General features: G+C 50.2%; 1 protein-coding gene across 1 annotated transcript; it reads right to left on the bottom strand.

The window, feature by feature from the left end:
- Nucleotides 1-1,394: 1,394 nt before the first annotated feature.
- SIGMAR1 (sigma non-opioid intracellular receptor 1) lies at nucleotides 1,395-4,068 on the bottom strand. Its single transcript, XM_065878816.1, has 4 exons — nucleotides 3,795-4,068; nucleotides 3,469-3,669; nucleotides 3,243-3,335; nucleotides 1,395-2,466 (listed from the first exon to the last, which is right to left on the bottom strand). The coding sequence occupies exons 1-4, from the start codon at nucleotides 3,943-3,945 to the stop codon at nucleotides 2,240-2,242; spliced, it is 672 nt and encodes a 223-aa protein (XP_065734888.1). The 5' UTR covers nucleotides 3,946-4,068; the 3' UTR covers nucleotides 1,395-2,239.
- Nucleotides 4,069-10,188: the final 6,120 nt, after the last annotated feature.

The following is a 10,188-nucleotide window of genomic DNA, read 5'->3' as shown; positions in this document are numbered from 1 at the left end:
CACCGTGGGAATCTTAGTTCCCTGGCCAGGGATTGAACCTGGGCCCCAGCAGTGGAAGCATCCAGTCCTAACCATTGGACCTCCAGGGAATTCCCTAGATGGTATTTAAAGTCATGAAATGGTTGAGATCACCTCAGAGCAGTGTAAACCTGGGAAGTGAGAGGTTGAGGAAATGAGCCAGATCTAGCAAAGGAGGCAATGAAGGAAGAGAGTAGTGTCCTGTAAGCCACAGGAGTCTTTTAAGAGTTAACTGTGTCAAATGAAAGTGAGAAGAAATAAACACTGGACTTAGCAACAGAGATGGGGAGGGGCCTGGGAGCCTAGTCCTATGTGAAAGGTAGGGATGACAAAGGGAGCTCAGGCATCCCTAACAGATGGGGGCTCTAAGCCTAGAGGCAAAGCTGGGTTACAGGGTGGGAGAAATCCTGAGGCTTGGCTTTGCAACCTGTGATCAAACGGAGAGGCCCCAGACAGGACCTGTCATGGCCAACAATGTGGTGGTGGTAAGGTGTCAGGATGGCCACCTTGCCTGGGCCTCACATTCATTCTGAGCCACATATTTAGACTTTTGATGTTGCTTCCAGATGGCTATACATGTAGTTTTTTATATTTTTACTCATTAGAATATCAAATTTTTAGAATGTACATTTTTTATAATCATGTTCCTTCTATTTTTAATATAACAGAATCCTAAGAAGTGAGAGGCCTGGGCCTTGCTCATCTTCAGAACAGGGCCAGGAAGAGGGTGAGGTAAGTGCAGGACCCTTGGGAGTGTGTACTTCAGGCACCTCCCTGGCCTCATCCCAGCCCCAGGCCCCCCCACTACCTTAGACACCACCAGATAGTGTGCCTGCTCCCCAGCCCCGGGAGCCTCCACAGAAGCGGGGGGTCCTAGAAAAGGCAGACTGGAGAGAAAGAACTCCTGCTCTGGGTGGACGTGGACATGATACCCTGGAAACCTAGAAAAAAGGAGTTGGAGAGTGACGATGCCTTTCAGCCCCAAAGTGGCTGCACACTGCCACCCCGTGGTCATCCAGGGCAGGCGTCCCGGGACTGTGCCCAGAACAGCACTGGCAGAGACGAGACCAAGAGCAAGACACACACCACCTCACCCAGCCATGAATTTCTGAAATTGTGCTATTCAAACCTGGTGGAGAGAATCTTATTAAACATGCAGATCTCAAGGCCTCAACCCAGAACTGATCTCTGGGGATTGGGCACAATAATCTGTAGAGTCCACGAGCCTGCCAGGTGATTCCTGGGAACACTAAAGTATACAGTAAAAAGCTGCTGTCATAAACTGAATCACACAGCAAGGGAGAGGCCTTCCTGAGGCCTTCCTGAGGCCCCAGGAGTTAGAGGTCCTCCTGCTGCTCAGACACGAAAAGAAATGAAACTGTTCAACAGGTCTTTATTGACAGACACAGATAGATGGACAGAGAATGCAGCAAAGGCAGTGTCTGGAAGCTGTAATAAGTGTCTGTGTGTGTGCGTGCAGAAAAGGCTTTCTCTAGGCCAGCGGCAACCCCTTGGACCTGGGCCCACCTGTCTAGGTCCTCACCCCAGCACTGGGCCCTCAGCTGAGGCCAGCCTCCCCATTATACCCTGGAGGGAGGTATAACCTCAGCATTTGCCACATTCTTCTGGTTCTCCAGCTAACTTGGTTGCGAGGGTGGGGACAGGCCATGAGGGTACTTGCATAGCAGGGGAACAGAATGGGGTAAGGCATATGGTGAGGACAAGGAGATGAAGGGGAAGGGCATCACAGCTGCAGGTGAAGGGAGCCTCCACAGGCAGCTCCTCTTCTCCCTCATCTCCCCCAATGGCTGCTGGGTTGAAGGGTCAGACCCAGGCAGTTTGTAATAGCCACCCCATCCCTAACTCCAGAGCCCTGACTAGGGGCAGAGAAGCTCTGGAAAGGCCTGAGTTAGTGAGTCGAGCTTGTGGGATATGTGCTCGAACATGACTGGCCCCTTTGGTATACGTGGGGGTCCCTCTCTGCATGGGTGTGAATGCGTAATGCTGCCGTACACACAGGATTCAGTATCTGAATGTGTGTCCCATGTGTTCCCATGACTATGTTTGGTTGTATGCATGTGTGTCCCTGCTCATACACCAGGAACTCTGTATCTGCATGTTGTGAGTATGTCCATGTCTTTTCACGTGGGCTCCAGCAAGTGGATGTGTGCAGGCCTGCCCGCTCCTGTCCATCCACAGGTCCTCCTTCAGGCCTGGCTGGTCAGGCGTCCTGGCCAAAGAGGTAGGTGGTGAGTTCAAGCCGGAGGCCCCGGGCATAGGCTTGAAGAGTATAGAAGAGGGTGAGGAAGTCCTGGGTGCTGAAGATTGTGTCAGCCAGCGCGAAGGCCAGGGTAGATGGGATGACACCCCGGCCGTACTCCACCATCCATGTGTTTGGCCCCCACTCCACAGCCGTTGCCTCACCAGGCCCGTGCACCACTGTCTCCCCTGGGGGGACAGGGAACACCCACATGAAGAGCCTGGCCCTGCCCTCCCATTGCCAACACCTCCCTAGCCTGTGGGCTCTCTAGGGGTAGGGAATGGAGAGGGAGCTTCAGGAAAGGAAAAGCCTTACCTCACTGGCCTGGCTGCCCATCTGCAAGGGTACGAGGCTAAGGTGGCCACTCTTAAACTTTCCTGTGTGGCATCACCTGGCTCATGTCCTCTCTTGGGGGAAGCTTCACCTGGCCCTGCACCATTGTTTGGGAGTCATGGAGGTCTGCATTCCCAAGCCTCACTCATGTCAAGCAGAAGTTTAGCTAAACTTGGGCCTGTTAGATAGGGAGAGGTGAATATAAGACCTGCCAGGCTTTCTGAGAAATGTAGCTGTTCAGTTACAATGTCGGCCATGCTTGTAATATTCAACCTCAAACTTACTTAGAAGTCCAAATGTTTCATTATACGCAAGAGGGAAGACAACTGTCTGCCTTGTCTTTGGGGGCATGAGAGCATTTCTGATCTCCCCAACAACTGCTGGAATACTGGATGATTAAAATCAGACGTGGTTAACAGGAAGCTGTTATGTTTTGTTTCCATTTGACAGAGGAAGGCAACAGAGACCCTGAACCCTGTCTCAACCAACCACCTGGGGCTTAACTAGAGGGCAGAGGAACTAGGATGAGGGCCCCTCAACGCACCCCTTTTCCATGCCATGGCTCTTTCCTCCAACTATAGGCACCCAAGAATGAGGAGACCCCCATCTCTAACAGAGCCACCTTACCCACCTGGGTAGAAGACCTCGCTTTTGGTAGTGCCCTCTCTCCACTGGTGGAAGGTGCCAGAGATGATGGTATCCGAGATCTCAGCCCAATAGCGCCCTGAGAGACAATCAAATGGACACTGAATATCAGGGTATCCGCTCCACTCGATGGCCTGGCCGAACATCAGGAAGGAGGGCATGGGCCCTTGTACAGCCCCAGCCTCCCAGTCCGGCCCGCCGCCAGCACTGACCCGAGTGGCCGCTAGAGCCCAGGGCGGTGCCGAAGAGCAGCACGTACTCGGACAGGGAGGCGTGCAGAAGGCACATGGCGCCCATCCAGCCTCCCGCGTTCACGAACACCCACTGCAGCTCCTCGTCGGGCAGCACGTGGCCTGGGTGCAGGCGCCGCAGCTCCACGATCAGCCGAGAGAAGGCCAGCTCGTGGTCCAGCCCTGGCGGGGGCAAAGGAACAACCAAGTCAGGGCCAGCATTGGTCACGAACTGGGGAACGGTGCCCCCGGAACCTCCAGCTACGCCCGGCCCTCCCCAGCCCCCTGCCCTCCACCCGCCGCCTCACCGGCGTACTGCCGAGCCAGCTGCGCGATCTCTTCATGCTGGAAGACGAAGCTCTGAGTGCCCAGCCAGTGCCAGACCACCTGGGCCAGCACAGCCACGGCCGCCAGGAGCAGCGCGGCCCACGCCCACCGCCGGCCCACGGCCCACTGCATCCCAGCGGGCGGCCTGGCCCAGCGCAGCGCAGAGAGAGGTGGGGGCCTAAGGCTGTGACCCTCACTGCCTCCGTGTCTCTTGGCGCGCCGTCTACGACCCGTTCCCCCGCCACCGCCGTGGTACGGCTCGCCCTGGCCAATCGGAACTGCCAGGGCACCGGGGCACCGCCTCTCGGGTCGAACCATTATCTCTCGTGGAGCGGGGAGCCGGGTGCGCCGAAGGGCGGGGCGGCGCCGCACGCGTCAGGAAAGGGGGCGGGGCCAAGCTCTCCTAGCTGCAGGCGTTGGGGTATCTAGGCACGCTCTCGCCTAGCGCCGTTCTACTTGGGGTTGCGGGGATGGTGGTGAGACCCAGAATGGACTGGCCCGCCTGGGCTCCCTGACTGGTGTAGCAGGCAACCCGGAAGCAGGGCCTTCCGGACTTGTGATGGTTAAGGCCCGCCTTTGCTAGCACAGGAGGTGGGAAGGAGGCTCTTCTACTTGGGAACGTTACGGACGGCTATTGGAGGCGGTGATACCTGAGCAGTGTCTTTAAGAGCGATGGGAAGGGCATTCCAGTGAGCCAGTGAGACCTACTCCAAGAGCAAAGGCACCAAGGAGAGACAGCGTGGGGTCTTCCGGGGGCCAACAATTCATCCTTTATTCTGAAGTACAAAATATGAGAGGAGGGCCTTGTAAGCCAACTGAAGGTTATCGGCGTCGGCGGGGATTGGGGGGGGGAGTGAAAAAGGAAGAGAAGCAGAAAAGAAACAGAAGAGAAAAGAGGCAGCATAGTGCAGTGATAAGAAAGACACTCTGGACAGGACTGTGTTAAAAGCCTGGCTCCCGCCACCTACTGGTTGTGTGATCTTGGGCAAGTTACTTAAACTCTTTGTGACTCAGTTTTCTCATCTGTAAAATGGGATGAATAAAAGTACATACCTTTATTGTGATGAAGACTAAATGAGTTAATATTTACAAAGCAATTAGTGTCTGGCATGTGGTGTCATATGTGTTAGTTATATCAATAAAACATAAAGCAGAAGAGAACTGGAAGAGTGTAGCCTCACACATGAGAGTAATGGAATGGTCAACACAGTCAAATATAATTGAGTGGTCCTATTAAATGACTGGAAATGGTCATTGGGTTTCTCAGTATGGGCATGTAGCAGAGATTATGCTATACATTCACAAATCCATTCCTTTTGCTCTTGGGCAGCCAGTCTACTTTGTAGTTAGGTGACGCCATGTGATTGTGTTCTGTCCAATGAAGTATAGGCAGAAATTACATATGCCATTTCCAGGTCTGGCTCGTAAAATCTGTGAAATTCTTGACACTCACTTTCTTGTCTTATCTAATATAGTTACATACAATTAAGTAGTGGAGAATTCCAAATGCTGCATGGGACAGAGCTCTCCCTCTCTCCCACAATGGACCATGGTACTAAGCCACTGAGTTTGGAGGTTGTTTGTTACAGCAGCTAAGATTATTTACCCCGACTACTACAGGGCAAAAAACATGTTATAGTGTACTGTGCGGGTAAGAGTAGAGGCTGGGAAGATGAACTAATTTTTGAGAAATTTGACCAAGAAGGGAATGATAAAAAAGGGATTATTTAGGGCTTCCCTGGTGGCGCAGTGGTTGAGAGTCCGCCTGCCGATGTAGGGGACACGGGTTCATGCTCCGGTCCGGGAAGATCCCACATGCCGCGGAGCGGCTGGGCCCGCGAGCCATGGCCGCTGAGCCTGCGCGTCCGGAGCCTGTGCTCCGCAACGGGAGAGGCCACAGCAGTGAGAGGCCCGCGTAACGCAAAAAAAAAAAAAGGGATTATTTAGAGGAAAATGCAGGATTGAGGGAACATGATTTTGTATTGGCTCTGGCTTCTGTGACACTCCTGAGTTGACCATTCTTTAAGAACCCTGCGTAGCAGGGACTAGCAAAGCTGGTCTCTGCCCCCTTGTTTCAGACAGAGTCCTCTGGGACTGTCTAGGTCTGCAGCTCCCCTACCTGGTCTTTCAGAAATCTTCTCCAGCACACACTTTTATTTTTGTTTAGTTTTATTTATTTATTTTGTATTTTTCTTTTTTTAGAAATATCTTTATTAGAGTATAATTGCTTTACAATGTTGTGTTAGTTTCTGTTGTACAACAAAGTGAATCAGCTATAAGTATACATATATCCCCATACCCCATATCCCCTCCCTCTTGAACCTCCCTCCCATCCTCCCTATCCCACCCCTCTAGGTCGTCACAAAACATTGAGCTGATCTCCCTGTGCTATGCAGCAACCTCCCACTAGCTATCCATTTTACATTTGGTAGTGTATATATGTGAGTGCTACTCTCTCACTTCATCTCAGCTTCCCCGTCCTGCCCTGTGTCCTCAAGTCCGTTCTCTACAACTGTGTCTTTATTCTTGTCCTGCCTCTAGCCTCTTCAGAACCCTTTTTTTTTTAGATTCCATATATATGTGTTAGCATACGATATTTGTTTTTCTCTTTCTGACTTACACTCTGTATGACAGACTCAAGGTCCATCCACCTCACTAAAAATAACTCAATTTCGTTTCTTTTTATAGCTCAGTAATATTCCAATATATATATGTGCCACATCTTCTTTATCCATTCATCTGTCGATGGACATTTAGGTTGCTTCCATGTCCTGGCAATTGTAAATAGTGCTGCAGTGAACATAGTGGTACATGTATCTTTTTGAATTATGGTTTTCTCAGGGTATATGCCCAGTAGTGGGATTGCTGGGTCATGTGGTAGTTCTATTTTTAGTTTTTTAAGGAACCTCCATACTGTTCTCCATAGTGGCTGTATCAATTTACATTCCCACCAGCAGTGCAGGAGAGTTCCCTTTTCTCCACTTCCTCTCCAGTGTTTATTGTTTGTAGATTTTTTGATGATGGCCGTTCTGACTGGTGTGAGGAGATACCTCATTGTGGTTTTGATTTGCATTTCTCCAATGATTAGTGATGTAGAGAATCTTTTCATGTGTTTGTTGGCAATCTATATGTCTTCTTTGGAGAAATGTCTGTTTAGGTCTTCTGCCCATTTTTGGATTGGGTTGTTTGTTTTTTTGATATTTAGCTGCATGAGCTGCTTGTATATTTTGGAGATTAATCCTTTGTCAGTTGCTTTGTTTGCAACTACTTTCTCTCATTCTGACGGTTGTCTTTTCGTCTTGTTTATGGTTTCCTTTGCTGTGCAAAAGCTTTTAAGTTTCATTAGGTCCCACTTGTTTATTTTTGATTTTATTTCCATTACTCTAGGAGGTGGGTCAAAAAAGATCTTGCTGTGATTTATGTCAAAGAGTGTTCTGCCTATGTTTTCCTCTAAGAGTTTTATAGTGTCTGGCCTTACATTTAGGTCTTTAATCCATTCTGAGTTTATTTTTGTGTATGGTGTTAGGGAGTGTTCTAATTTCATTATTTTACGTGTAGCTGTCCAGTTTTCCCAGCTCCACTTATTGAAGAGGTGTCTTTTCTCCATTGTATATTCTTGCCTCCTTTGTCAAAGATAAGGACACACCGTTTTAAAAAAGAGAAAGGCGAAAAAAAAAAAAAAAAAAAAAAAGAGAAAGGCGGGCTTCCCTGGTGGCGCAGTGGTTGAGAGTCCACCTGCCGATACAGGGGACACGGGTTTGTGCCCCGGTCCGGGAGGATCCCACATGCCGCGGACGGCTGGGCCCGTGAGCCATGGCCGCTGAGCCTGCGTGTCCGGACCCTGTGCTCTGCAACGGGAGAGGCCACAACAGTGAGAAGCCCGGGTACCGCAAAAAAAAAAAAAAAAAGAGAGAAAGGCTAATTATTAGAGAAATGCAAATCAAAACCACAGTGAGGTATCACCTCACACCAGTCATACCAGCTATCATCAAAAAATCTACAAACAATAAATGCTAGAGATGGTGTGGAGAAAAGGGAACCCTCCTGCACTGTTGGTGGGAATGTAAATTGATAACAGCCGCTATGGAGGACAGTATGGAGGTTCCTTAAAAAACTAAAAATAGAACTACCACATGACCCAGCAATCCCACTACTAGGCATATACCCTGAGAAAACCATAATTCAAAAAGACACATGTACCACTATGTTCATTGCAGCACTACTTACAATTGCCAGGACACGGAAGCAACCTAAATGTCCATCGACAGATGAATGGATAAAGAAGATGTGGTACATATATACAATGGAATATTACTCAGCCATAAAAAAGAACGAGGGGCTTCCCTGGTGGCACAGTGGTTGAGAGTCCGCCTGTCGATGCAGGGGACACGGGTTCGTGCCCCGGTCCGGGAAGATCCCACATGCTGCGGAGCAGCTGGGCCCATGAGCCATGGCCGCTGAGCCTGTGCGTCTGGAGCCTGTGGTCTGCAACGGGAGAGGCCACAACAGTGAGAGGCCTGCGTACCGCAAAAAAAAAAAAAAAAAAAAAAGAATGCCATTTGCAGCAATATGGAGGGACCTAGAGATTATCATACTAAGTGAAGTAAGCACATAATGCTGGGACTTCCCTGGCAGTCCAATGGTTAAGACTCCACGCTCCCAAGGCAGGCGGCGCAGGTTGGAAGCCTGGTCGGGGGATTAGGATCCCACATGCTGCACAAGGTGGCCAAAAAAGAAAAAAGAAAAGAAAAAAAAAGCATTTACAAAAGTAAATAAGCAAATAGTTAAAAAAAAAAAAAAGCTGACAATGCTTCCTGTTTTTCTCCATCTTGAATTCCCCTCAGGGCACACCACAGTTGTGGGGGCAGCTGCAGCGCTGATGCTGTAGCAAAATTTGTTGTTTACTGAAATAGCAAGGCAACATTCCCTTTCCACAAAAAGTGTATCTTTTATCCCCCTTACATCCCTATTACATGTGCAGCCAGTGGGACATGTAAAACTCTGATTTCTTAGCTCCCTGCTCCCTGCCCTCTACCTAGTGGCCTCTTTAGATTCCAGTCTGAGGCCCCTGGGCAGAGATAAGGTAAATGACTTATGACCCAGTTTTTACATCTGAGCTCAGCAAAACACCTGGCTTGTCCTGGCCTGGTTTGGGGGAAGGGGCCTCACTGCTACTACCCAGCTCCTAGCTCACTAGGTTTCTATCTTAAGGCTCACTGAGGGAGTTTCCTGGTGGCCTACTGGTTAGGATTCTGGGTTCTCACTGCTATGACACAGGTTCAATCCCTGGTCGGGGAACTGAGATCCTGCACACGGCATGGCCAACAAACAAACAAAAACTCACTGAAGTCTCAGAGGCATTTCAAAGCATCAGGAAGAGCTTGGAAACTTGGGTTGAAATCTCAACTTGGCCACTTATCCTCTGGGTGATCTTGAGGCCTTGGTTCTCCACTGTGAAATGGGGAGGAGGTTCAGACAATATTTAGATGGCTCTATAAAGTGTCAGGGGAGGAATTAATTTGAAGTTTATCCTAGTGTTAGCCAACTGGTTTGTTCCAAGGAAAAGTTGGAGAAGGGACAGGGGTGTGCAAAGGAAACACCTCTGACCCCACCCAGATGGTGGTTGGAGCTACTGATAGTCCTGTCCTCCCCACATTTTCAGATTTCTTATAGCCCTCTTACCCTGACCACTTCTTGTGCTTTGTGTGTGTGTATATATGAGAGAGAGAGAGAATATGATTACTTAGCCTTTTTTTCCCAAACCCGTTTCTGCTGCCTGGTGGGGCTAGGGCATGGTTACGGTGAGGTACCCACTCCTCCAGATAGTACCTGAAGCCAAGGTTTAGCTGAAGCAAATCAAGCCCCACAGCCCCTCACTCCCACCTCCTTGCCTTTCCTCTGCCAGAGCCACCAAGCAGGTGAGTGAGGTGACTGTGGATCCAGAGTTATACCCTGACTTACCCTAGAATGTAAGCTCTGGGAGGGCTGAGTCTATGCCTGACTCCTGCACACAGGGACATCCCTTTGCGCCATGTGGAGCCTAGGGGCCTGGCACGTGGTGGTAGATAGTAAATATTTGCTGAATGAATGACCAAATGAATGACTTTAAGAAAGCAAATAACTCTTGTAAGCATCCTGGAGCCGAGGGATCTGTGGTAAGCAGCTTTCACAGAGGTTCTTCCAGGGTAGTTAGTGGCTTTGGCCCTAGAGTGGGATCATCAAAGTCGCCTCCTGTAGCTGTAGGCAGTCCTGAACTCCGCCCCCAGGTGGCCGGGCCGGCCCTCAGACAGTCACGTGCTTGCGGCTGTCCAATCAGAGAGGGTGGGGCGAGGGCGGGGCGAGGCGGGGCGGAGCCGGGCCGACTAGGCGGTGGGG

The sequence above is a fragment of the Phocoena phocoena genome, chromosome 6 (genome assembly GCF_963924675.1).
Source record: "Phocoena phocoena chromosome 6, mPhoPho1.1, whole genome shotgun sequence".
Lineage (NCBI taxonomy): Eukaryota > Metazoa > Chordata > Mammalia > Artiodactyla > Phocoenidae > Phocoena > Phocoena phocoena.
Note: the sequence above shows the minus strand (reverse complement) of the source record. Positions and strands in the feature narration are given on the sequence as shown.